General features: G+C 44.1%; 2 protein-coding genes across 6 annotated transcripts in view; both read left to right on the forward strand.

Annotated features, from left to right (window-relative positions):
• The first annotated feature begins 4950 nt into the window (after positions 1-4950).
• Positions 4951-16934, forward strand: NPM1 (nucleophosmin 1). 5 transcript variants are annotated; one of them, XM_072630962.1, is made up of 11 exons: positions 4951-5265; positions 7269-7348; positions 7757-7876; positions 9359-9452; positions 9801-9907; positions 9992-10053; positions 10961-11021; positions 11408-11491; positions 12344-12445; positions 14773-14847; positions 15923-16934. In XM_072630962.1, exons 1-11 carry the CDS (start codon positions 5229-5231, stop codon positions 15959-15961), a joined length of 861 nt encoding a protein of 286 aa, XP_072487063.1. In that variant the 5' UTR covers positions 4951-5228; the 3' UTR covers positions 15962-16934. The 5 variants fall into 5 exon arrangements, with proteins under 5 accessions (XP_072487063.1, XP_072487062.1, XP_072487061.1 ...); XM_072630960.1 differs by lacking the exon at positions 4951-5265 and adding an exon at positions 5558-5854; XM_072630963.1 differs by lacking the exon at positions 4951-5265 and adding an exon at positions 5559-5854 and having other exon boundaries at positions 15807-16934.
• A 4049-nt stretch (positions 16935-20983) lies between these two features.
• The window catches only part of FGF18 (fibroblast growth factor 18), a 49138-nt gene continuing 42725 nt past the window's right edge, over positions 20984-27396 (forward strand). The window contains exons 1-2 of the mRNA XM_072630958.1: positions 20984-22231; positions 22445-22481. Of these exons, the coding sequence (XP_072487059.1) occupies positions 22200-22231; positions 22445-22481 (69 nt within the window). The 5' untranslated portion in view covers positions 20984-22199. The remainder of the gene's footprint in view (positions 22232-22444; positions 22482-27396) is intronic.

A 27396-nucleotide genomic window follows, 5' to 3' on the forward strand; every position in this document is an offset into this window, starting at 1 on the left:
GTATAACCTATATCTGATTGCTTACAGTCTCAGAAAGCGAGGAGTAGAGGGAGGCATAGAATTTGGAACTCAAAACTTTAAATAAAAATGCTAAAAAAAAAATTTTAAATTAAAAATATTTTTAAAAAAGAAAGTTAATGTAATCTTATTATCAGCAATGTCCTTCAGAGACTGAACTTTTGCAATGACGACTTTAGAAAAAGAGGGAACTCTGGATTGCTTTCATAATAATTTCTCTCATTATTTTAAGTATCCTTGTTTTCTAAATGCAGTTTAATCTGTAACCTGGACCTATAGAGTCTTAGTAAAAATAAGGAGAATCTAATTATAATCAACACCATTTTCAAACAACTTCCAGATAAAATAATTCACTCCTATAAGTTTATGTTATAGCAATTCGTTTGTGATACTTTATAAGATTTACTGTAGAAGTCATTCTAAAATTATTTGAGACATTTCACCATGTTAGTAAATTTTAATAAGTATATTTTCCATATATTAATCAAATGCCTACATCCAACCTCGTCTAAGTAGAAATGAATTAAACATTGATCAAAATTTGATGAAAACCTAACAAACCGAACTAATTTAGAATTTATAGCATCTGTTCTTTAAGAGACAAGATTGCCATCTATCTGACATTCTACCCCTCTTTAACTGAATTATATCAAACTTTTTAAAAAAAGTAGACAATAAGGATTTGGGTTGTTTTCATTAACTTCTTTTGATACCTTATCTTTTCTGCTTCTGTAACTATGTTTTTGCTACTACGATAATGTTAAACTTGGGAAAGCCCAGTGGGGAAAATAATTTATTATACAACATAGTGGGACTTCTCCCTTCCTAGTTTTCTTGGTTATTTTCCTGGTTCTTAGGATGGGGCATATTAACTACCATAATCATGTCTTCTTATCTTAATCCCCCTAACTGTTTTTCTGCCTTACTGTATTCAATGTTGTATTATCTCTTCTATAAAGCTTGCTCAAATTTAACTTCTAAGAATTTTATGTTAGCTCAAGATCTCAGTCCTGAACATGACTATATAGAATTGACTTTTAGACGATTCGCTTTATTTTAACTTTGCTATTCTGTTTTTATAACCAAGGCTTTAGCCATACAATGAAGCGATCTAGTAAAGACAAGTCTTTTAAGGAATAAAAGGGGGAAATTATGAAGTTGTAATTATAATTGGACTCCATCTTGTGAACCAAATCAATTATTGTCCTCCATTTTGTGCTGTTTCTTGTAAATCATATTTATCCTGTCTTGTTCAAGGAAAAGCAAGGTCAGTGTTGCTGGATCTTACAAGCAGAGGGGAGTAAAGTATAAGACTAGAAATGTATGAAGGGGCCAGGTCTGTAAAGGGTTTTAAAAGCCAGAGGATGATCCTGTAGGTAAGAGTGCCACTGAAGTTTATTGAATGGGAGTGGGGGGGTGGGGGAAGGGGGAGTGGACAGTTTACAGTCTGGGAAGTTCTCTTTAGCAGCTGAGTGGAGGATGGCCTAGAGTGGGAAGAGACTTGAGGTGGAGGACCACCAGGTAGGCTACTGCAGCGAACAGTCATGCTGTCTTAGAGACAAAAAGGAGACACAAGTTGCTTCTTTTTTTGAAAATAGGACCTGTGTCTTTGTTGGCGTAGGAAATGTTCCAAAAGGAAGCATTCCTCTACCAACATACATCAACACCTGCCTAAGCAACCTACAGCAGGGATTTGTCCAGCATCACACAGCCAGCATGCTTCAGAGATGAACGTGAACCCAAGTATTCTTGACTCAGAAACAGATATATCTCTATCCAATATACTATGCTGCCTCTCACTATTTTACTTATGTTGCCTAAAAGACAAAGTCCTTCCCCTGGGTTCCTATTGACATGGTTTAGGGATGCTGAGACCCCCAAAATGTCAGGGTACAGGGCAGTGTCACTTGGAATGAATTCACCCACTCTGTCTTCCAGTCAAGTGACAAAGTTTATTGTAATGCTGATAAAGCAGGAGAAGTTCCTTAGGGGACTTCCAACTTAATGGGGGTGATGCTAAAGCTTATATAGAATAGTTCAGTGAATGGTGTACCAAGTATGCTAATTAGGTGGTGCAGGGTGGAATTAAGGAGTGGTCAGCTCTTACAGGAACATAGTTCCTGTACCTTGGCCACAGGTGTCATTCACTACTGGAAAAGGGGAGGGGGAAGGAGAGAAGGCTTCTAAGTGGTGTTTTGGGGTGGAGAGGAAGGGTTTCTAAGCTGTGTGTTTTTCGTCTACTTCTTCTGTAACAAGATAGCCTGGGGAGTTGATGTGTATAGCTTTACCTCTGGATTGTATACAGTAAATGTGGAAATCAGTACATGATGCATCTTCTGGTACAAGACCATCCTGTTCATACAAGGGAAATTCTACAGAGGTCAGCTTGTTCTTATAACAGGGAGAGATGGCCTCACTGTGGGGGGCCCAGAAGTTACTGCCAGAGAAAGGGTCTTTGGACTGGGGAGAGAGAGATATGATCCTGGGGCTGGGGTTCAAGCACCTCACCACTACCACAAAGGCCAAAGAAACCTTAAGGAAACTTTGGTTTGGAAACAGAAAGGAAATAAGAAGGGCAGGTTTGGGCTGGTTAACCCATCTCCACATTCATAGACAAAAGACCTCCTGAAGATAATGTTTCTCTTTCCTCATCCCTGAGAGAGTAAGCAATCAGATATAGGTTATAATGTACAATTATGCAAACCATTTCCATATTAGTCATTTTATACAAGACGAATAAAAAAAAAGTGGAAAAAATAGCGTGCTAGGTCACCTAGTGTGTAGATGGTAGAGGCAGAATTCATACTCAAAAATTGGGCCACATGTATGACCTTAAGGTTTGAAATTCACCACTCTCATCATCCCTTCCTCCCTCCCTCCCTCCCTCCTTCTTCATTCTCCTGAACCTATCTGTGGCCTCACTATTACCTTCAGCTCTTCTATCCTTCCCTGCTCTCCCAACCTGAGGATTCTGGCTTCGTTCTTTTCAGCCTTGGCCCTATATAGTAAGCACTTCACCTATGCACTGTCCTATACCCTTGAATCCCTTTCTTCTTTGTCCTTCTATAGCTACAACCAGCCATTTATCAGTCCTGGGTTAGCAAGGCCATGTGGTTTCTCTACTCTTATTTCTGAGGTGCTAGATGGCACTGAAGAAAGTCATGCTATTGTGCTGAGACCACTACATATTCCCATTATCTAATCTCAAGTAGGCCTTTACCACTGCACAAGAATCCTTTTATTCTTCCCTATTTGACTATCATGTATTCTGCAAAGGCTGTTCTAAACCTCCTCTCATCAAACCCCCAAAGCTATTTTCACTCCCTTCCTCTTAACAGATGACCTTGCCTCCTACGTTATTGAGTAAACCAAGGCTGTTACTAGTTCCCATATCTCCTCTAACTCCACATTTCAAAGCTTCTGTACAAAACAAAACAAAAAACAACTTGTGTATATCTTTACTTCTCTCTTCCCGTGCATCACTCTTAGCAGATGAGGGAATCCTTTTTAGAGAGGTTAAGGCCTCTTGGCTTGAGCCTACATCACATATATAAAATATAAGTTCCTTGAGGGCCGAGGCTATTTTGTTTTAGTATCCCCAGCACTTAGCACAGTTCCAGGTGAATAGTAGGGATTCTCGGTTGATCACTTGGGCACTTATCTCGTGTCACCTTCCTTGTCCTCCAGATTGCTGGTTTATTGCTCAATGTTTACAAACATGTCAGAGTCTTTGTTATTGTTCAGTCCCATACTTTGCTACCTGTGGACCATTCTGTGTCTTTACTTGACCCCATCATTTCCTCAAGCTTTCATCCTGAGACATTTAGAAGGTTGGTCCTAAACACTATAGACCTTCATAAAAAAAAAAAAAAAACAAACCCTCAAAGGAAGCAGTTTGTCAGACTGCCAATCTGTTGTCTCTCATTCTTGCTACAAGACCAGTCCCATAACTTATTTCATTCATATATGGCTTTAATTTCCCTCATTAATGTCATTTCTGGAGTACATTATTGTTGCCAACACCATGCAACTTGGCTTTACCCACCATTTGCAATTTTGATTCTTCCATAATAATGGAGCCTCATAGCATCACCAGAATATTGTTACTAAAGCAACAATGTGCTTTTGATGTACTTTCCCAGGTATGATCCTGTCCATTTTTCTAATCTTTATTTCTTGGCTTTGTTCATGTGTCTATCAGTCATACACGTTTATGTTGACTCATCCAACATAAGCAACACCTTGCCTTAGAGGCATAGAGTTCTTCACATGATATTACAATTCAATGCAACGAATCCTCCTTCTCTACTAAGTCAGAGCCTGCTGCGGCAGTAGGAGGGGGAGTAGGCTAGTGCAAGGAAAAGTATGGTGGTTCTGGTATCAAAAGACAAGGGTTCACATTCTATGTAATGGAATCACAGAATGTGAATTAAAATTCTGGGTCTGCCACCCATGTGACCGTGCCCTCCTTTGGACACTTAGAAATGAGGAGCTTGGACTAAATGGTCCCTAAGATGCCTTCAGGGCAGCTCAGTGGCACCCAGGAGACAGCCTGGAGTCGGAAGACTTCCTGCCTTCCATTTTGGCCTCAGACACTCATGAGCTGGGTGACCCTGGGCAAGTCACTTCACCCTGTTGGCCTCAGTTTCCTCATCTGTAAAATGAGTGGCAGAAGGAAATGGCAAACCCAAGAAAGTCCCAGATGGGGAGGCGAGGAGCTGGGACCGACCCAACAACCAGTCCCTTCGGACTCTGAACCCATCTTAGGAGGTCAGTGGCCCGGATGGCCGGCTTTCAGTGACTAGTACGATGTAGCCCGGGGCAATGATCGCTGCCCTTCGTGGGGCTGTCACCCCAGCACGGTGCCTGACTGCGGACCAGCCCTCGGTTTGCCTGAGTGCACCGGAGTAGGGACTGGCGAAGCAGGCCGGCATCCGTGCCGAGGAGAGGCCGCGGCGGCGCAGGGGCGCTCTGGGCCGCGGGCCACAGAGCCCGGCATCGCTCAGCAACCACACTGGGCCCTTTCGGCTGCTCGTGGCAGCCGTGGAATCGCAACGGGGCCAGGCCGTCGGGGCCAACGCTCCCCTTTCGTAGGCGGGGAATCCTGGGCCCAGACAGGGCGCACGGGTGGGGTCGGCCCCGGCAGTCTGTAAAGATCGTGGTCCTGATTCTTCCCCGAGGCCTCTGGGGCTGGAGGAAGAAGGCCGTGAATGGCTAACGCTGAAAGCCTTTCTCAAACAGACTCAGGTCAGTAGGATGAAAACACTAGGATTCTCCAACATCGGGCTGATTTCTTCGAGAAGAGTACTAAAATGGGGGGTAAGGGGTGGGGGGTGGGGGCGTCGCCGCCATTTTGCGCAGGGTCAGCAGCGCGGGTTTCCCCACGCCGGGGGCGCGCCAGGGTCTAGAGAGCCCGCCAGCCGCGTGCCCGTGTGTGCTAGAGTGTGGTCGGGGCGAAGACATGGCGGCGCAGAGCTCGTTCCTGCTGACGTCGGGAGCGCGCGGGCGGAGGAGGCAGGCGGCGTCGCGCGCACCAAACCCTTTCTGTGGTTGGCAGACGAGGGCGCGCGGAGAGCGAGACCGGCCGGACGTGCACGTGCTCACGGTGGCAGATCTCGCGAGATCTGTGAGGGACTATATGTGTGCGCAGGGAGCCCGCGTCCTTTCCTCGGTGTGATTCCGTCCTGATCGGAGCCCCTCGGGAGCCAGAGCCACTCTCCGTCCGCCTCGTCGCTCTCCTTTGAACACTGCCCTTCTCTCCTCAGTATCGCCGCACCAATGGAGGACTCCATGGAAATGGACATGAGCCCCCTCCGGCCCCAGAATTTCCTCTTCGGTAACGGCTGTGTATTTAGAGGCGGCTGCAGGGTTGGGGGCGGGGCGGCCAGTCGCGAGCCTGGGCCTATGTGTGTGTTGGGGGGGGCTTGTTGGGGACCGAGGCTGGGGCCTAGATGGGCCGTGAGGACTGGAAAGCCTCCTCAAATGTGGCCCGTGGGCGCAGCTCCGGGGAGCAGCTTGTTTGTAGCGGGCTGCTGTCGGGGAGGGGGTTTTAGGCCGGGCGTGGGGTGGCTGCTGATGGATGCGGAGGGGGCCTTGGAGGCGAAGGCTGCGGGCCTGGCGACGGTGGGGGAGGGGATGACGGCCCAGAGGCCCGGATTTGGTTTTCTGTGGAGCAGGGGAGGGTGAGGAGGGGCTTAGGGAGGGGTCGGCGACAGGCTTGCGTCTAGGCTAGTGGAGCTCGGCCTCCTCCCGTCTCTAAGAAGGCCACCGGCAGAACCGCGCAGCCGCGTCTCAGCAGGGACCCGCTTGGTTGCCACCGTTGCTGGGCCCGTTACCGGGGGTGGAGGGTGGGGGGTGGGGCACGTGGGCAGAAAACCTGGGTGCTACAGGGCCTCCTGCAGGAAGCACGTGGCGCCCTCGAGGCCTTCGGCTGAGGGCGGAAGGCATCTCTGGAGCATCCAGGCTCCGCGGTCCTGTACGTGGGTGTGCTGCAGTGTGTGGGGAAATGTAGGATCGCCACAAGGCCTAAGGTGGGGGGGACTGGAAACACAGAGATGGCTGCTTATGAGTCTTTAATAGAAATGGCACCAACCGGAGTTTGGCTTGGATGCTTTATACTTCAGGACGCAGCAGACATTAGTAGTTTGATGTATGTACTCTGGTTTTTTCCATGTGGTTTGCTAAACCCGTCCTGGCTTGTATTGCAGAACTTAGGCCATTTGCGTACCCAACTATTTCCATTGTGGGCACATTTTGTCTCTGTCTCACTCGATAAGATAGCCTTTTGGGGGGAGGGGTCTTTGAGGCATCCCTTCGTAAATTAAAAATGCTTCTTGGTTGCATGAAACCAGTTGAGTAAATTTTTAACGTTGATAGAGTGGAAAAAATACTCAATCTCTAGGGATAAGTAGGATTCAGGTCCCCTCCCACCCGCCCAACTTGTTTGTGTATCAGAATGGATCTCTCTCCCTCTGAAAAAAATACAAAATTCCACTTTGGAAAAATTACAAGTACAAATTTGTTCCAGTCCATCTGTTTGAATTTATGATTCGATTTTAATTTTTTTATGGATTTAAAAACATGACGTATTCACTGAGCTTTTTTTTTTTTTTTAAACCTATATACCTCGATGCACTCTTAAGGTGAAGGTAGAGCAAGTATTAGCTCTCTTAATATTCAGTTTTTAAGGGATGAGTCGTTTGCTATTTATGAGGTATCTGGTTAAAACTATGGCTCCTGCTCCTTTTCAGGTTGTGAACTAAAGGCTGACAAAGATTATCATTTTAAGGTAGATAATGATGAAAATGAGCACCAGTTGTCCTTGAGGACTGTAAGTAAATTTTCATTATTTAAATTTACCTTTTTCTTTCTTTTGTTCATTTAACAGGATAAAATCTAAGTCCACATTTTAGATATGGCCTTTAAAGGCCATACTTTTAATTAAGGCATAGCTCATTGGGTCATAGTAGGTCAAGAATAATCTTACTTAAGTACTCATGGCCGTACATCTAGTACGTGGGTATTCAAAAGGAAAGTAATGGATACAGATAGATTTGTGCTGTGTACATAGCTTTTTTTCTCAAGTGCTTATAAGTTAAGAAAGTTGACAAACTTTTACGATGATGCGCAGGTAGCAATTTTTTTGGTTGGTCAGTGTTCCTTTAGCACGTAACTAGTTGATTTAGGAGCTTTTAAAACTGAATTACTAAAAGATTGTTTTCCTTCTCTCCTTTTACAGGTGAGTTTAGGGGCTGGTGCAAAAGATGAATTGCATATTGTTGAAGCAGAGGCACTGAACTATGAAGGCAATCCAATTAAAGTAACACTGGCATCTTTGAAAATGTCTGTGCAGCCTACAGTAAGACCTTAAATTTTTTTCTGTGATTATTTATTTTGAGCTCAATGTTTAAGTGGTAAATCCATTGATTCTAATCTTATATAATTCACACTTTTTCTTGCCACATATCCCCACTAGGGGTTTATAACAATATTTTGTGATTTCTGCTTTAATGCATTTTTTTCAGAGCCAAAATTGGGATAACTGGCATTTATATAATGTTTTAAAGTTTAAGAATTTTTTTTGCATCCTGTGAGATAGTTAAGTATGCACTAAGTATAATTATAAATTTACTAATGCAGGTCCTCACTTTCTCTTGCAACTTAGTCTGACCAGTTTCCTAGAGCACTTGAGAAGGTAGGTTACTTGCCCAGAGTTAACACAACCAGTATGTGTCAGAGATAGAACTTCATACTAAGTCTTCTGACTGAGACACTACTCTTCTTACGTAGGTACTGCAAGTACTACTTCCAAGTCTGAATATTGACTACATATTATCCCCAATTGCTATGCTATGTAATAAAGACAATAAATTTTAATTACATTGCATCTCAAGGTTATATTTGTATTACTCAAGTTTCAAATCCATTACTAGTTTGGGAAGTAGTGTATTCTGGTTTTGCTCACTTAGGCTAAATTAATAGTTTTAGTGAATAAGCAGTAGAGCCAAGTAAGGAATTATACTTGCTCATAATTCAGTATTTCAGAGATACAGGATTTCATTGTTCTGTGGTAGTTTTTCCTCAGACCTTTGGTGTATTTCCTCCCTTTGCCTTTATAGCATTCTGAGTTTCCTTCAAAACTCAGGTCAAATGCCCTCTCTTCTATGAAGACTTTTTTCATTGCTAACTGCTTTTACCCCATCTCAAATTAAATTTCATTTTGTATAGTCAGATGCAATTAGTCTCATTGGTGAAATATAGGTTTCCTAGGTATAGAGACAGTTTAATTTTTGTCTTCATAGTCGCAGTGTATGGTACATAGTACTTAATGAATACTTCATTCTCCTTCATGAATTAATGTAGCCAAAAACATTTAGTATCTGGTGTGCAATCTTGTTGCATTATAAACCTCTTAAATTCGTCTAACCTAGTCCTTGGACACTTGATCATCAGGCCTATACCTGAAGCCTTTTCCAGATTGTGACAGTTTGCACTTTTCCTGGTTGCCACTGAAAATCCAGGGCCATTCATGTCATAAGTGTTGAAGTGTGAGGGGTCCTTGTGCAAGTACATGCTTTGCATATAAATAATTTCATCAGTTAGTACTTTTGTATCAAAGAGGCCCAGAGAATGCAAATTGACTGGTCAATTATCTCTAGTAATGGTTTGAAAGAAAAGGGTAAAAAAATTAAGAAGAAATATTGTTTTTTTTTAATGGCTTGAACTTTTTTAAAAGTGGCTTTTAATGTGGGTTTGACTTCTGTTTGGGAAAATACAAGGGTCTTGATTGTTTAATCCCTTTATAGTATTTGGTGATAAATTGGCTTTTTTCTCTTCCTAGGTTTCTCTAGGTGGCTTTGAGATTACACCACCAGTAGTTTTGCGGTTGAAATGTGGTTCGGGACCTGTACATGTGAGTGGCCAGCACCTAGTAGGTAGGTATTCTCCCGTGCTCTTTAAAAATGGTACTAATTTTCTTGTCAGAAAAACTTCTCTAAAATTTCGTTATTTTTAGAAGCAAACTTGACAATCTTAATGACTGAGATTGTGATATGTTAGTGAGGATGGCTTATAGTTCGTCCAGTTAAAAGATTAGCACTTCATTTTATCGGTTTAACTTAGGGTTTGTTATGCTTTTTATTTGCACCAATGTGACTAGGGAATTGGGTTCTCGCTCTAGGTTGTACTAGGGCATTTATTACTGTGATGTGTGCAGTTTTTTTCCTCCCCTGAACTCAGATTTAAAGAAGTTTAGCCACGATTAACACAAAATTTCCTCTTAGCCCTGGAGGAAGATGCAGAATCAGATGATGAAGAGGAAGATGATATGAAACTCCTAAATATGTCTGGCAAACGATCTGCTCCTGGAGTTGGTAGCAAGGTTCCACAGGTATAAATGCGACTTTAATGTTTTTGATGTTTGTAAGTTAATTGCCAATTAGAATAATTATTTCTATTCCTTATTTCTTTAAAGAAAAAAGTAAAACTGTCTGAAGAAGATGAAGATGATGATGAAGAAGATGATGATGATGAAGAGTGAGTAGTTTTTATTTCACATGGAAGTGTTCTTTTTGGGAAACCCACATAGATCTCTCAGTTCTGATTTGTCATTTTCATAACCCTTGGGTTAAATACCCTGAATGTTTGTAGGAAATAATTGTTGAGTTGCTGAATACTAAAGCTTAAAACTGCACTAAGACTTTTTGGGGTACCCTCTGTAATGAAGGTTAATACACCTTTTAACATTTCAGCAGCAATTTCAGTTTTGACTTCTTTCTTCTAAGAGTCAAAATTTACATGTGTAATCTGATTTTTTTTTTTTGTCTTGAGGAAGTCTGCCAAAGATTTGATTGCAAAGTGTTTATAATTGTGTAATGATTTTAAAGCTGTAGCCACAAAAGGGATAGATAGTCTTGATGTAGAACATCAAATTGCCAGACTTTTATGTTATCTCCTCTAGGTTGAGCAGATATTTTCATAATACTGTCTTAATATATTTACTCTTTTAAAAGGCCAGTTATCAAAATAGGACACTGATTAGGCTACAGTCCTAAGGACATTCAAGAACAAATCTAGAGGGTCAGTCTTTAAACACCCTTATTAGTGAATAGCAGTTGTAAAACTGAGTGTGTATAATGGGTCTGTTTCAATAACCAGAAAAAAAGTTTTCACTGGGAGGAAAAAAAGGCCAGTGTGGTAAACATGGCAACAATGAATTTTTATAAATTGTAAGCAAACCTTCGGATCCCTAGCAATAGGTAAAACCTACAGTAGGCCTTTGATTGTTGAAAAGGGGATTTTTGTGCATCCAAAAGTTTTAGAACCAGTGATTTAGGGTGGGTGCCTCATTTTTAATGCTGGTTTCTTAAGGTAGCAAAAATGGCAGGGGCTGTTTTTAAGTACACATAATTTGATCAGTATAATACTGTGTCTACATTTGTAGTGATGATGATGATGACTTTGAAGATGAAGAAAGTGAAGAAAAGACCCCTCCAGTGAAGAAAGTATGTGTTTTTTCTTACCCTAGAACCACAGTGAATAACTTTTGCCTCTCAGATCTCTAGTGGTAAAATTTCTTGTGTTTTTGATACTTAAGCATGAAACTTGGCTTTATGAGAGAAAGCCTTTTCATACTCCTGCAGATCTGTTCAGATGGAACAATCTGACTAGGGTTATCTCTCTTGTGACTGTCCAGCACTTGTAAAACAAGTTCAGTGGGATTAAACAGGATGGAATTTAATGCAGTATATAGGGATTGGAATATATCATAACAAATTGTATGTAGGACAGAGGAGCTTATAGTAATGGCTTTTTTGTGTCCTTTTGAGAAAATTCTACAAACAAGGTCTTCAGGAGTCTTTATTAAAAACAATTGAACTTGTATTTGTAGTCTGTTCGTGATGCTGCAGCAAAAAATGCACAAAAATCAAACCAGAATGGAAAAGATTCAAAGCCGTCCACACCAAAATCAAAAGTAAGTGATCAGAAACAATTTAGTAGTACTGTAATAACGTACCAACTTTGGAGCCAATATATAACTAACAATCCAAGAGATAGTGACTACATTTGTGATTTCCTTGATATGAGGAATTCCCAGTCCCAGTATCAGTCTTTGCAGTTGACAGTTTCCAAAAGCACTGAAAGTTTATGTGACTAGTCCACACAGCTAGACCTGAACTCCCAAGGCTTTATCACTGAGGGCCATCCTCAGTCCTATCCACCATTTTGTCTTGATATCGGTAAAGGTGGATAATGGGGATCTGGTATAAGTGAATGGTATAATGGAAAGCATTGAATTTTTAAGAGAGACCCTGTCTTGAAATCCAGCTGTGCCTACCGCTTTTTGTGGCTCATGTAAAATATTAGGAAATTACCCTGTATTTCCAAGAGTTTGTCCAGTTCTAAACTATAATCCTTCTGTACAAAAGCATAATTTTGTACTAAGTAAGTATATGAGGAGGGTGTTAAAAGGAAAATGTTGGAGGAAGAAAAGCAACTGTGGTTACCTATTCATCTTGTTTTGAAGACTGGACTTTTATAATTACTATTACATACTACTGATTAAGACAGATTTAGGCTGGGAAAAAAATTTTGTGGCCTTGTCCCTATTCTGTAGATGTACTTGATTAGCAGATGTTATCGTGTAAAGTGTTGTAAAGCCAGAGAAAGGACTTTTATTCTTTTTCGGTATTTGATAGTTCACAGGATGATGGGTAGACTGGTTTTGGCAAGTGGGTGAATTTCATTTTGAGATAGATGAAAGGTTGATTTACTTAATGTGTATTAGAACATAATTTAAGCTAAATTTTAATCTCAAAACATTTAGGGTCAAGAATCCTTCAAAAAGCAGGACAAGACTCCTAAGACTCCCAAAGGACCTACTTCTCTAGAGGATATTAAAGCAAAAATGCAGGCCAGCATTGAAAAGGTGAGTGGGTATGGGTTTACATTAGGGAGGACCTAAGAATACCTTTAAGCAATTTTCACTTGGGGAAATTCCCTTGGGGATTTCCTGTAGGAAGCCCCCTCCCTTTTCCAGTTCTTAGGTAAAAAGACTGAATTTTGATTGCTTTGGGGTAAATTTCTTACCCAAAATGGATCTCTTCCCTCCCCATTCGTATTTGAAAGGCATACAGAAAAGCCAGCAGAGGGCGCCGGAGTTTTAGAAAACACTAGAGCCAAGAACTTGCTTTTTTTCTCTCACTTAGATGAGCACCTTTTCTTTTTATATCTTGAGTAACATTCTTAACTAAATAATGAGACTTCAATATTGTTGTAATTTGTGTAGATTTGCATTTAGTTCTATAAGTGAATTCATTTTTTTTTTCAATCATATAGTAGTTTGAAAATGAGATTTAGAAATGTTTTCACAAAATCACATTTTGCCTTTTATAACCTATTGCGGATATTTGATGATGCAGGGTCAGGTATTTTCATATCAGTTTCCACAACAGCAGCAGCTTAATAAGCACTTTGGCATTATCTCAGCTGAAAGATCTTTTAGGTTACAAGTAAATCAAAGTAACTTATCTACACCATACAGAAAACCTTTATAGGCAATAAGGTTCTAATGTTTAACATACTTACGACCAATGGTAAATTAAAGGTGCTCATTCCAACTTCTTCACTTTTGTTGCCCATATTGCTCTTGGATGAATTATCAGTCTTCCAATTTAATCATTCACAAGAACTTGAAAACAAAGGTTAATGAGAATGAACACTATTGTAATTCTCCTCTTTTGAAATGATTTTTGTCAGATAAAATTATTTTGGTGTAGTGGTAATAAAAGGAATAAAAAGACCTTCAGGTTCTTATGCCAGCATTGCCACTTGGATAAATTATTTAACCTGAGATCGTTTCTTTATCTCTCGGGTATTGTGAGACTTAGAATAAGTTCATTCTTTTCAAAAACCTTGGGGGGATTCCCTGCTTTGTTTATTTCCATTAACAAGCATTTATTTTTTGTTTGCAATCTCCCTAACTCTGCTCTTAAAAAAAACAATGGAAGTAAATGTTGAAAACTAAACGTAAACTAAAATTAAAAGAAACCCTTGGTAACTATATAAATGTGCATGATTAAGCAAAGCGTTCGATGGGGCTGTGTCCAAAATGTGTGTATTTCAGGAGGTGAATCTTTAGTCCTGATTGGTCATTCACTGAATTGGCTGAATTGATAACTTATTAGAGGGTTAAGGAGTTTGTCTTTACAGTGTTCTGTAAATTGTTCTCCCAGTTCATATAGGTCCCTTTTGTCCTTAAGGCACTTCACTCCATTCATTACATTCATTCCATAATTTGTTGAGTCATTCCCCAGTTTCCTGTTCTTGCAAGGTGTTCTCAATTTTTGCCTGATTGAAATCTCATTTTGTCCTTCAAGGATAAGCTCTTTATGAAGCGTTCCCTGAGCATCCCAACTACAGTTAATCTTTATAACTACTTCGTTAAATTTAGTACTTTTCAGCTATTTAAAATTCTGCCTTGTAGTTAACTTTAAATCTCAGGTTCCTCCACATGGGGAACATGTCTTAGCCTTTGTATGTTAATGGTACCTTGCATATAGAGATACAGGGAATTCCTGCTCCTTCTGGGTGAGGAAACACTGCAGGTTAGCACTCTTCTCTGCAACTTACTGATCTTAGAAAGTTGCATGGAGTGCTTAAATTGTGACATGTGATTTTACTTGAGGCCACAGTGTTGTGCAATGACTGAAAAGCACTGGATTTGGAGATAGGAAGCCTAAGTTCAAACTTTGCCTTCTCACTTTTTACTACTCAATGTAATATAATAGTCAGATGAGGATGATGAAAATAGTTCTTGAGAGGATCAAATGAGAACAAAACAATCCTAATGGATGCAAATTTGAACACCAGGGGTTTAGCTCAAATTCATATTGGGGGCAGTTGACATACTTTCAAGTTTGGATTTTGTTGATTATATAGGGGGGTACTGGCTAAGCTTTCTAACTTTGACATTGATAGAATTGCTCAACTTGGACAACTCTTGAAGTTAATGTGGCACTTTTGAAATTTGTAAGGTACATACAAACCCCTGAAGTAATTACAGCTTCCATAAGTGTGCCTCAAAAAGAGATGTTATTTTCTAGTTAATGGTTACCTCAGTAACAGAGGGAGGAAGTTACTTTTGATTAATAGCAGCCTGGCTCTTTATCTTGGAGTTTTCTGCTTAATAGATCTTGGTATAAACTATTAGAGGTATATTTTTGTATTTAACCTTTCATGGTTTTGTCTCTATAGGGTGGTTCCCTCCCAAAAGTGGAAGGCAAATTCATCAACTATGTAAAGAATTGCTTCCGGATGTCTGATCAGGAGGTAAATGAATTTTCTGGGAACTTGACAATCCAAATAAGTTTTTCATCATGATTTATTGTGATTCTCCTTTTACACTTTTAATCTCCCACGTTTTGGCTTATTTAAAAAGGTTCCTAACCACAGACAATACTTCAGATTAAATAAATGGAAGTTGTTTTAGGGATTTAGTTGGCAGAGATAAAGAAGTTAATATTTTAGTACATTTTTTCCAGCTTTTGTATGGCTGGTAAATTATCTCTTGGTTACTAAACCCACAGAACTTTACTTTTGGCACCATATTGGTTAAGGAAATGAGCTGTGGTTTTCCTTGCTGCTGAATTTGGCCACTTGGGCCAGTCTGGTCTTAGGTTTTTTGGGGGGGAGGTGAGGGAGGAAGACTTTTCTCTGTTAGACCTTATGGGAACTATATTACCTTCTTCCCAAAGTCAACTAACTTAAGTGTTTAAGCCAAAAGGTGGAATCAGGAAGCAAGTTGCTGAATTAGTTATTACTCAACTTGCATTAGGTTAAACTGTGTTAAAATTTCTCTCAATTCCGGTAACTGAAATAATTTTGTCACTGGAAGAAAGTTTTGTTTTTTTCCTGGTTTAGAATTGACTTGTTCCAAGTATCTAATCAGCAGTCACAAATTTGTGAGAGAAAATGTTGTGAAGGCAGTTAGTTTTCACTATTGAAGTTGATCTGACATAAGTCTAGGGGCATATGAAGTTCAGCCAGTGTTTGCCAAACTGGTCCCCACCCTTCCTCTTGCTTTCCTTTGCTGAAAATCCTTTTATAGATGAGATTTTTAAAGCTTGATATATGTAAGGTAACAAACTTTTCAAAAAAAAAAATCCTTTGAAGTGCTTTATTAAGTCACTTTTTTAGAAGTCTTGGTATTGAAGTATTTTTTGAACCAATTACAATACGTCTCTTTTAAGTTTTTAATCCTAATATTTGGTCTTCATTATCTTTTGCAGTTGTGAACCTTAACAGCAGAGAAGGGAAAAAGATATTAAGAATTGTGCAAAGAAGTTTAATTTATTAATGTCTGTGCGGTGTTGAGTTCTTTGACCACATTTCTTTTCATTTTCAGGCTATTCAAGATCTCTGGCTGTGGAGGAAATCTCTTTAAGAAAATAAGTTTGAACAGTTTGTTAAAATTTTCCGTCTTATTTCTGTAACAGTTGATATCTGGCTGTCCTTTTTATAATGCAGAGTGAGAACTTTCCCTACCGTGTCTGATAAATGTCGTCCAGATTACTTTGCCAAGAATGTGTTGTCCAAAATGCCTGTTTAGTTTTCAAAGATGGAACTCCACCCTTTGCTTCATTTAAGTATGTATGGAATGTTATGTTAGGGCATAGTAGTAGTGGTGGTCAGACAAATGGAAATGGTGGGGAGACAAAAGTATACATGTGAAATAAATTCAGTATTTTAATAAAGTAATATTGTTTCTTTATTTTGTGGATGGGAAGGAATATCTCCATTTTGATTTGGGATTATGCAAGGGCACTTAGAAAAAATGTAATGCTTCAGATTTGAATTCATTTGTTTTTTATGAGACTTGTGATTGCATTGGTATAGGGAGCTCCTGGTGAGGAACTTCCTCTAACAATGTAGTTCTGCACCTTCTCTTAATTTATTATTTGCCTGGAGGCACTGAGAGGTTAAGTGACTTTCCAACTGAGAGGCAGAACTTGAACCCAGGCCTTCCTGATTCCAAGGCCAGCTCTCTGTTCACTATTCCTTGCTGCCTCTCAAATTTAAAGGTGGAACAGTTAAAGGTCAGTGGAAAAGTGGCTTGAGTAATGCAAATTTGATTAAGATTTTATTGTTTATTTGCAACTTATCTTTTCAACTAACTTTCACATTTCACTAGTTAAGATGAGATTGCCAATTCTGTGTTTCTAAAGTAGTATAACCAGTCTTCTTTCCTCCCTTACCTAGATACTTGTGATGCATGTCATACAGAACTGGCTTATGTTAGGAGTATAGTAGCAAATGTTTTCTTACTGTTTCCTGGGATCTTTGGTATGGTTTCTCTTAGAAATGGAACTGTATCTGAATATTATACTTGAATGCCTGAAATATAAAGTTGCAATTGACTATTGAGTTCCTTGTTGTGTCTCCCTGCAGTCACCTTTGCTTTGGTTTAGCTGAAGGGCATTGTGTGGCATACCTTGCCAATTTATCTGTGGGAGGGAGTTTGGTTCACTGTCAGCCCCCCAAAAATGCTGAAATTGAATTCCTTTTAAAATTCCAAGGGTACATCCACCCTGAGGGTTAGGACAAATTCAACCCATTCTTAAGCTATCTCTCTACCTGTATTAATAATGCACACATGATGATGATTCTTAAGCAAGAGCATGCTGTAAAGTCCTTATAAAAGTTCAGTATTGTACACTGGGGGAAAGGTGCTTCTTTTGGTCTCTTTAAAAAGATTTCTACGGTGAGGTTTTTTTCTGGTCTTTAGAACTGTTACATTAAGCACTGCTGAACACAAACTTGAAACACAAACTTGCTGAACACAATAAACTCGTGAAGCTTTATTAATTGCTTTTCATATATGATAAAAGTGGTGAGTGGCTATATATTTTCCAGCAGGCCCATAACAAATCATTTATTCATAAAGCAAATGTCAAAGGTTCTGATTTGGAGGAAATGATTCTAATATTTCTAAAGATCTTTGGTGATTGAAAACATTAAAGGGAGAAATGGGGACATGTCCTTTGCCTGCCAATTATTAACCGAAGGCAATAAATTAATAGCAGTGGTTGAAAGGGCCAAATGAACAGGAAAGCTATGTATAAATGTGAAGCAACAATTCAGGTGCCTATTGGTCAAGCACTAGATAAAAACATGGAAGTATACTGTGACCCAAAGGCAATGGAGTAAATAGATGTAAATTGGGTTACAGCATGTTACCTACCTAGAGAGTAGCTTGAAGTGCTGCATTCACATTTAGAAAAGTTGAGGTGGTCTGGTACTGAAAAGCCTAAATTCTGCTGTGTTGCCTGGGCATTGTTGAGTTAATACTAGACTTCCAGGATGTTGGTTAGGTCCTTTTAAGCAGTGGTGCCAAACAAATGTGGGGTGGGATGTGGAGAGACAGCAAAAAGTACACAAACTGCACATTATGATTTAGTTATATGTTTGTTAGATATTTCCCAATTTTGGGAATTCTGGCTCTGGTGGGTGGAAGTAGCGTGCTTGCTGGGGCATTTTGGCACATCAGCTTTGGAAGATTTATGTAGACAGGTGTTGTGTATTGCAATGGACTCCTTTGTAAGGAATACCCAAAATAGATACCAGGAATTCCATTGAAAAATGTTTTTCTGTCTTTACAATGTATTGTAGCCTCTAGTATTGATTGAGCCATGAAGTAGCTTCCCCTAGTATCTCCCTGTAAGATTGTGGAATTTAATTTTAACTGCTATTTTCAGTTTTCCTAAAAATATTAAGAAAAAAACAATTTTATCTAGTGATGGCAGTGATGCTGTTTGCCTACATCTTTTATCAAACTTTTCTAGGAGGGGAAGGGGGTATATTCTCCCTGGCATTCTGTAAACTTCTGTATTAAGGAGAAAAATACAAGTTTACTATGTACACAAACACAACATTTGGTAGTCCCAAAACTATATACGTTCATACCAGGTTAGAATCTTGATGCTGTTCGTTGTCAACCAACAAGTTGTAGTTAATGGTATGATTTTGAAAGGTGTGCATATTCACTCACAATTTCTCAATCTGGATTTGACTGGACTGAATTAGAACTTCACAGAGAAATGCTTCAAAGATATGACAAATATTTTTTAACTTCATTGATAGGAAATCAGTTTGGTGATTTTAGAGATCTACTACAACTACATCTTACATTGGGATATTTTCTAGTTCGATGAAAATGATTTCTTATACAAAACTATTCCATTGGGCTTTGGTCAGAAATTGTCCCTTCAATTGTTTGTTTTTAGATGCACAGTAGCATTGTCCCTTTTCTACCCTGTCACGCCAGCTCACTTTTTCCCTTTTTTTTTATATTGCTAACAATACTTCAATAGGCTATTTTTCAAAAATAGAATTTGTATAGTGCTTTAAAATTACCTAATCATTCGACATTTTATCCTCAACCCTGTCAAGTAGCTAGACTGACCCAGGGATTACGCAGCATCTGAGGGTCTTGACTTCAGGTCCAACATTCAATCTATTGTACTAAGAACCCTTTACCTAAACTGGCCCAGATTGCCCATGGATGGTTAGAGGTGATTTGGGGCCAGCAACACTAGGGGAATTGAGGCAGGAGGGTGGGTTTAAACTTGTGTTTTGACGTACTATTTTGAAAGCCTGACATCCACTTCCTAGATCTTGAAGTTTCTCTTTTAACTAGTACAAATATCCTAAGAATTAGGAATAGTTGGCTTTTCTGATTTAGGGAAGATAGGGCAAAATAGAAGTTATTGGTAGTGTTTATGAATTAGGTGTGTTTTAGAGAAACGTCATTTCATAAGACGTAGTTGTAAATGGGGAGCAGCATATTGTAGTAGTCCACAAGCTACCAGAAGGAAGGAATATTGTGACTTAAGGTAGGACAGAACTCACCCTGTGAGGGGCAAGCATGGCATAATAGAGGCTAGCTTTTGGGAGAAAGCTGTGTTGAAATTGTGTTATGTGTAATCTGTGTGACCATGGGCAAGTCACTTAACCTCAAATAGGAGGAGGCAGTTTTTGCACTAGGAATTTTCTGCACATTGGGAACACTAATCAAATCACAAGATCAAAGCTTTGAAAAAAAAATGCTAAGTTGTAGCTGGGGCTTTGGGAGTGACACTGCTGCAAAAGTTCAGGCAAGTTTCAGCCTTACATCTAGTTGAACACTGCAATTTTGAAGCCTAGGGTCCATCCCTAACCAAATATTAGCTACTGGTTTTGAAAGGTAAGACCCTGACAGGTGCCCGGGAGTGTTGCTAGTGGTCCCTTCCAGTAGGATCTACCTGCAGTTTGTAGGTCAAGAGCTTGTTACCAGTTTACTGTATTTTAACGTGTGTACTTAGGTGGGCCTCTAAATGCAAGCACCATAAGTTTTTCTTCTTTTTGCCTTGTCACTTGTTAATCTGGAAATTGAGATGTTAACTTTAGCCATTCTAAATAATTATTTTAGATCCCATCAGCATTGACATCTGACCTAGTGTGACTGTACCGTAATTCTGTAGGCCAGACTTGGGTGTATTCTTCTCTGTTCTGGGTAAAGCACCACCCCACCCCTCCTGAACTGATAAATTTCTGCCATATTTAACTATGCTCCAGAATGTTGAACAGTGCTCTACCTTGATTTTTCTTGATTAACCCAAAACAACGTAGATTTCAGACCCCTCAGGTATCTGTTCTCTCCTATTTTTCTTGTGACCGAGTTCTAGGCCAGTCTGACAAGGGGAGAGGGTGAGGCAACTGTGGGAACTTGCACATGTGGAGGGAAAGCCCCGCTTTGTAAAGAGGAACTATCAGTTTGAGAATCTACAGAGTGAAATAAAAGGTCCAGGGGCCGAACTGTTTGTGAATGACGAGGGTGAGGGTGAGGATGGCAGAGGAGTAGGGGGTGGGGGTGGGAAGGGATTAAAGGATTGAGCCAAGTTGAGCCCCTGACCAGAGTCCTGATTGGGGTCAGGCTTGTTAGGATGATAGGCTAAGACGCCGCATAGACACTTCGGGATCACTAGGTGGCAGCCGTGCGTTTCCAGAGACATCTGGACTTAAGAAAGCAATGGCCGAAGGCTGTGAGACCCCGGAGGGGGCGTCCCCGGGCCCCCCAAAACGGAGAATGGCGGGAGGTAGAACTGCTTCTGCCCCGTAGGAAGGCAGAAAAAGCCGGTCGGGGTTCGGGGAGCCGCTAAGGATCAGGAAGCAAAGCAGCGTGCAAAGGCAGGACGAGGAGACCTGCGGCCAGCGGGGCATCCGCGGCCAAGCTCTAAGCTTCGGGCAGCTTGGAGTGGGGCGACCGTCTGGGGGCTGCCGGGAGGAGGTGGCGCGATCTCGCGTGGGCCCGCGGGGTGCGCTCCCGCCTCCCCCTCTCCCCTCCTCCCCGGAGCCGCCCCGGGGGCTGGGCCTGTCCCGCCCCCTCACCCCGCCGCTCCCCCTCCCCGCCGGAGCGCCAGTCAGTGTGCTAGTGCGAGGACGCTCAGTGCCTGACGGGCTGGAAATGAGCTCTGGAGTTTGGCCGCGGCCGGCAGGGGCGCGGAGCGGGCAGGCTGTCCGCGGCGTAACTGCGCCCGCCAGTTCCGACGGCGCCCCGGCTCTCCAGGCCCGGCTCAGCGGACCGAGACTGACTTCTCCTGGTGAATAAGCTCCGGCGCCTCCTCGCCCTGCCCCTCGGAGAAGCCGGTACCGTCGCCGAGCGTCCGACCGCCCCCCTCCCCCACCCCCCCCCCCTTTTTTCAGCCAGGAGCCGGGCGGAGGAGGAGGAGGAGGCTGCGCCGCCGGTGCCGCTCCAGAGCCGCCTTTGATGTGGGCGCGGTGCACACCGCTGAGCTGAGCTCCCGTCCGGCCGCGCCCCGAGGGGGGAGCCCCCCAGCCCCGCATCCTCATTGTGCCGGCTTCGCTCCGGCCCTCCCTCCCCCACGCCCCCCCTGCCCCCCTCCCTCGCCGCCCGCGTTGAAAACGCCCCGGCCGCCGCCTGTGGTGGGAGGTGGTGATGCGGACGGACGGAGACGGGGCGAGGAGGAAACATGAGCCGGCGGGAGCCCAGACGGAGCGGCCTTAACGCCTCCTTCCCGAAGCGGTGCGCCCCGGCCCCCGCGCCCTGACCCCCCGGCCCCGCGCCACCCCCCAAAGAGCCAGCCCCGCCCGACCTTTCCGCCCGGCCGGCCATGCTGTCCCCGGAATAACCTGCTTGCGCCGCAGACGAGACTAGGCTTCCAGCGGCAGCGGGTCAGAGCCCCGAGCCGCGGCGCCCGGGAGCCGAGTCCGGAGCGTCCCCGGAGGCTGGGAGCGGGCGGGCACCCCCTCCCCGGGCTTCGCAAGTTCCCGCACAGCCGAAGCGCCGGCTCCTCAGACCCCCCGAGGGCGCAGGGCCCCGGCAGAGGAGGCGGCAGGAGCGGGGGCGCTGATGCCGCAGGGAGCGGCCAGCAGGACAGCGGAGCAGCAGCAGCAGCAGCGGCCGCGGCGGCGTTGGCGGCGGCGCCCGCTCCCGTCCTCGTCCTCGTCCTCGTCCTGCCCGGCCCCCGGCCCAGCCCCGCGGAGCGGAGCCGCTGGAGCCCCCCCAGAGCCGCGCGGCGCCGCCCGCTGTAGCTCGCCGCTTCTCATGTCCAGGCTGGGACCCGGGCCCCGGCGCAGTGACGTGACCTCGGGCTAGAAGCCGCCGCCTTCCTCCCTTCTCAGCGATGTATTCAGTGTTCTCCGCCTGCACTTGCCTGTAAGCGCCGCGCCTCCCCAGCTGGGTCCTCGGGTGCCCCTTCACCCTCCCCCGCCCCACCCCCTTTTGGTCCCCAGCGTCTGTCCGACTCCCCGAAGTCTGCCCACTTGCCGTCCTCCCTCACGCTCCCACCCCGCGACCGCTGCCCGCCGCGGGCGTCCCGGGTACCCAGCGCCCCGTCTGACCGGCTCTCACTCTCTCTCCTCCCTGCAGATGTTTACACTTCCTGCTGCTGTGCTTACAGGTACAGGTACGTGACACTCCTGGGCTCCCTCCAGGGCGGGCAGCAGGGGACGCGGACCCACCTTCCCGGCCGCAGGTGCCGGGGTTCAGGCCGCTTCGGGTGGCTTGTCCAGCCCTTAGCCCTAATGGTCTCCCGGGTGGAGGGTGCGCTCCAGCTGCTCCGGGTTTTCCTGTCCCTGCCGCTTGCTGGGGTCCTTCTCCAGTAACAGCCCCCCCTTTTCCTCCAACATCCAGCCCTATGCCCTTCTTTCCCCAACCCCTTGTTTCCTTCTTTTGCTGGTGGCCACGGGCAAGCGGGGGTGAACCGGGGCCCCGGGAGGGAGGCAGAATTGGCAGTGCACCTGTTCCTGGGATGCTGAAGGGGTAGAAAGCACGTAGGCGCTCTGGGGTGATGGTGCATCAGTGTGGGCCTGCGGTGGGGGACACAGCGGAGCCCCCAGCTCCCAGGGTTTCCGTTGTGTATCTCAACCTCATGTGTGTATGTGTTTCTTTTTTCTCCTTGACTGTTTGATGTCAGGAGATGCTGATCAACTGCGGAAATTTGACCAGATCCAAGACCCATGCGAGGAGTTTGACATATTTTCCCTGAAAATTGCTGCTAGATTGTAAAAACAAAAAGACTCCTTATTTCAGCAGAGCTGATTTCTAGTCCAGAGACAAACCTTCAGCTGTAAATTACTCTGTGGTTTCAAAGGCGTTTGCTGTATTTCGAGAGAGGGAAAGAGAAAGAAGGAAGAAGAGAGGGGCGGGGGAGGAGGTGGGGAGGAGGAAGAAAGAGATAGAAAGGGAGAGAGAGACCCTGATTGGGTGAGGGCTAGCCAGGCTAGGTGGACAGCACCCTTCCGGGGCAGCAAGATGAACGGCGAATCCTCACTCATTCGCTGAAGGTTGCTCAGACCTCGGCTTGTTCCCTTCGTAGTTCTCAGTGAATCTAGAGAGGGGCTGGCGCCCCGCCTGGAAAGCACTTGCTAAAATCTGATCTCTTACTTCAGCAGCCTTCAGACTTGGGGAAGTTATTGGCATGCAGACAGTTGGAACGCGCCGGCTTCCAAAACCATGAAATAATGAAAAGAAGGAAAAAAAGGAGAGAGAGAGAGCCGCCTCAGCTACGATTAGAACCAGACCAGGGGCGGCCTCTCCACTTGGGGGGGGGGGGGGGAGGGAGGGAGGAAGCCTGAAGCCCCAGCTGCTGGGGCCCCCACCCACCTGGGGCAGGGAGGGAGGAGACCAGTGAGGGGAGCTGGACTCTAGCCAAGGGGATTATGCACCTCCCCCATTCCCCCTGACTTGACTGAGGGCAGGTGTGGGAATATGTCCAGGGAAGTCTGGCCCTTTGTACTGGACCCTTACAATGCCAGGTAACTGTTGAAAGACAGGGATGATTAGAGAGTTGGGAGAAAATATGTAGTTTCTCAGATTTTGTAGTGGGAATGCCAGGAATTGTGTGTTGGAAAATTGTCAAATTTAGTAGGGGCATCCATAACACCCTGGAGGTAGCAGAAATGTCAAAGAACTACTGGGGGACTTTTTAGGGTCTCTGGGGTGGGTGTAGGGAGACTTCGGTCATCTCTAATCCCTACCCTGTCCCCTCTTCTTCTAATCACTTTCCGTTGCCCCAGGGAAGACCTGTTCTTCAGGTCCAGAGGACAGATGCCTTTGCTGCTTGCTCCCACCCCCCACCCCTTTGGGGAGTCGTTAGCAACAATTCTGGAAGTTAAGTGGGCTGGGCAATTAGGGTCAGCTTGCCAGATGATTGGGTTGCAGGGCTGGGTTTGGATAGACTGTCTTTTGCTCCTCCGTGGCTGTCTGGGGTCAGTGGCTGGTGTCCCAGGTGACTCCCTAGATCAATAAGGCAGGAGCCAGTAACTTAAGACAAGCCCGTTTGCAAGAGCAGATGTGACCCTGCATGTTAGACCCAGGGGAAAAAGGAGTGTGGGGGGTGGGGTGGGGGGGAGGGGGTTTATAAGGAGGGAGGGAAGACCTCTGATCAGAGATGGAGGTCAGGGCCTGAAATACAAGGACTATCTATATTCAGTACTATATTTCCTAACTGGGGTAGACCTTAACTGTGAGGTGAGGGGGTTGGACTTAGAGATCATCTAAGATCCTTTCCAGCTCTAATAGTTCTAGGATTCATTTTGAGTAGTGCAACCACGTTGAGTCTTTATTAAGTAACTGGGCCCTCTGGTAGGGAGGAGAGGAGGGCTTGGTAAAGGCGAAGGAGGAGGAGGCAGCATACAGTAGTTCCATCCTCAGCTTTTTGATATGGATACCTGCCTGGGGCCACTACCCAAGCTTCCTGAAGTAGGGCCGCCGGAAGGTTTTGTGTGTGGTCTTTGTTTTTGTGTCTTTGTGTTTGTAAGAAGCTGAGCCTCTTTCCTCCTCCCCTGACCTCTACCTCCCGCCCCCTACTAGAATAAGAGCTAGTGCTTCTGGGGAGCTGTTGGGTGGTCTGTCTGAGTGAGGCAACCTTAGAGATAGAACCTCATAATCTAGTGGCCTCCCAGACTCTTTCCAGTGAGGACATTGACCTCCATACTCTTGCCCTACCCCCAGCATCCCAGGGTAAAGGGGCATGCATGGTTTCTCTCTCCCTTCTCTTGAAGAAAAGCCTTGAGTTCACAACCATGCCTGAAGGGGTTATGGGCTATTGTTCTAGAATTCCCCCTCCCCTGAAAGAAGTACTTTGAGGTACTAATCCCCAGCTGATGTGTATGGCTGTCTCTCATGCATGTCACACAGTGGCTTTGTGGGGAAAATTAGAAAAATGAAAGTGAAGGGTGCTGGGCACTTACCAGACACCAGGATGTCAAGAACAGATCCATTAGCCCGAGAGCAATGGAGATAGTTTGAGGAGAAGAGAAGACAATGATGTTTTGTTGGCTTTATTTAAATATTTGAATAGCTTCATGCCTGTAATTGAGAAAAATTCAAGGCAGGTGGAAGGATGCTAACTAGCCAGGCCGGGCTGTTTGGCCGACAGAGCCTTCGCCTCCAGAAGGATGGAGCTTTGGTCTTAGCTCTTTATGACCTAGGCAAGTCCCATTTCTCTGGGCCTCATTCTTTTCATCTGTAAAATGAAGGGAGTTGGACTAAATTATCTCAGTCCTCTTCTAGCTCAGTTTATGTTTTAAGGTTCTCTCCAGCATAAAATCCTCGTTCCTTCCATCTCTATTTCTCATCTCTAATCCATTCAGTGAGATTTTTTGCTGCAAAATAGAAAAAATCTGCAACTTTCCTATTTGCCTTTTTTTTTTTCCTTTAAAAGTTGTCTCCAAATCTAAAAATGTGATTTCTGGGGTTTTCCATCATGCTCCTATAGATAACACAAGGCTCAGGCCAGCCATTTGTGCTTCAGTGTCTCTTCTTGTCATCAGGAAGCACAGACCTATGCAGGCCACAGGGTGACCCGCCAGGGACCCCCTCCCATAACCCTGAAATCAAAGCCACGTTTCTGTGAGCACATCCAGAGGAGGACACTGTCCTGCCCTGTTAGCTGGGGGTTTCAGTTCTGCGCTCTCTCTCCCTCTCCCTTTCTCTCCCTCTCCCTCTTTCCCTCCCTTCCTCCCTCCCTCCCTCCCTCCCCTGGCCAGGACCCCACTGAATGAAAGCCTGGAATTTAATAAAACCCCTTATCCAAGTAACTCAGGACACCTCGGATGGTTAAAATTGGAAGAATTTTAAAAATTTAAGCAAAGAGCAGAAACCGTGACAAGTAAATTGCTTTTTTGCACTTGGCTGAACGTTGACAATGACACCGGCCTGGGTCTTTCACTCCCTGCTTCTCGGGCACCTGCCTGACATTGTTCCCTGTCCGGTTCCAGCAATGGGGGCTTAGCCAGAGACAGAGAGAGAGGCTGGAAAATGCGGAAAGCAAAGTGGGAGGGAAGCTGCAGTTCTTGAAGCTGGGGGGGGGGGGGGGCTGGAGAATGAGGAAAGGGGGTGCTGCTACGTAGGGAGTCGTTTCTCTGTCTAGATTTCTGATGATTTGTTTCCACCTCTCCTGTGTGCTCTCTCCTCTCCTTGGCTCATTTCCTCCCTCACTACATGGTACTTGGAAGGTTAGAATGTTCCCTGAATCCCTCATCTCCCTCCCCAGCCCCCTTGCCCACCCCTTTTCTGACCTGCTTCCCCATTGAGGCCCAGGACTCTCCTTCTTAAGCAGGGCCAGGATATGGGGGCCAGTCAGGAGACAATGCCCTCCTGCTCTGTGATAGGAAACCAGAGCTCACTGGGTGGCCAAAGGGTGAAGATTTCTCAGGGTGTCCCTGTGATTTCTCTCCACACATTCCCCCACGAGCAGCTTATTATATTTGTGCAATGCTTTTAACTTTCCAAAGTGTGTTCACACATCTCTAATCTCACGTTCTCTTCGCAACAACCTGCTGAGGGAACTAGGGCATGTATAATTGCCTTCATTTTACAGAAGAGGAAATGGATTCACTAAAAGAAGTTCAATGACTTGCCTAAGATTCCACAGAACTGTATCCAAAAAACAGCTTGATTTTCTGACTCCAGTCTAGCACTCTCTGTGAGTGATTGAAACAGAGCCTCAATAGAAGGGGATATCCCAGTAAGAATGGAATAAATGAGGCACAAATAGACATGCTTGCTTTGGTCCTCGAGTGAAAGATCCGACCAAGATCTTAGGTAAGAAACTAAGATTCTGACCTGCCTCCTAGAACCCATGGAAAGTTCTTTGTAGGAATGATGTTGAATGTCTGGCTGCTGTGTCTCCCAGCTCCCAGATCTGGTCCCAGTTTTCAGTTGATTAGATTTGATCTCTTTAGATACATTACACTTCATAGATCAAAATAGATCTATAATCTTGATCTATTTAGATCTATTAGACTTCTCAAGCTATAATCTTCCTTTTTCTGTCTGCTCCTCTGAGCAGGGTTGATGCCTCCAGCCTAGTCCAG

Source organism: Notamacropus eugenii, chromosome 1 (genome assembly GCF_028372415.1).
Source record: "Notamacropus eugenii isolate mMacEug1 chromosome 1, mMacEug1.pri_v2, whole genome shotgun sequence".
In the NCBI taxonomy this organism is placed as follows: Eukaryota; Metazoa; Chordata; class Mammalia; order Diprotodontia; family Macropodidae; genus Notamacropus; species Notamacropus eugenii.

Coding starts and splice junctions, on each gene's coding strand:
- NPM1 (XM_072630959.1), top strand. CDS start 5,797: ATGGAGGACTCCATGGAAATGGACATGAGCCCCCTCCGGCCCCAGAAT. Junction 7,349..7,756: donor ACCAGTTGTCCTTGAGGACT/GTAAGTAAATTT, acceptor CTCCTTTTACAG/GTGAGTTTAGGGGCTGGTGC. Junction 9,908..9,991: donor TTGGTAGCAAGGTTCCACAG/GTATAAATGCGA, acceptor ATTTCTTTAAAG/AAAAAAGTAAAACTGTCTGA.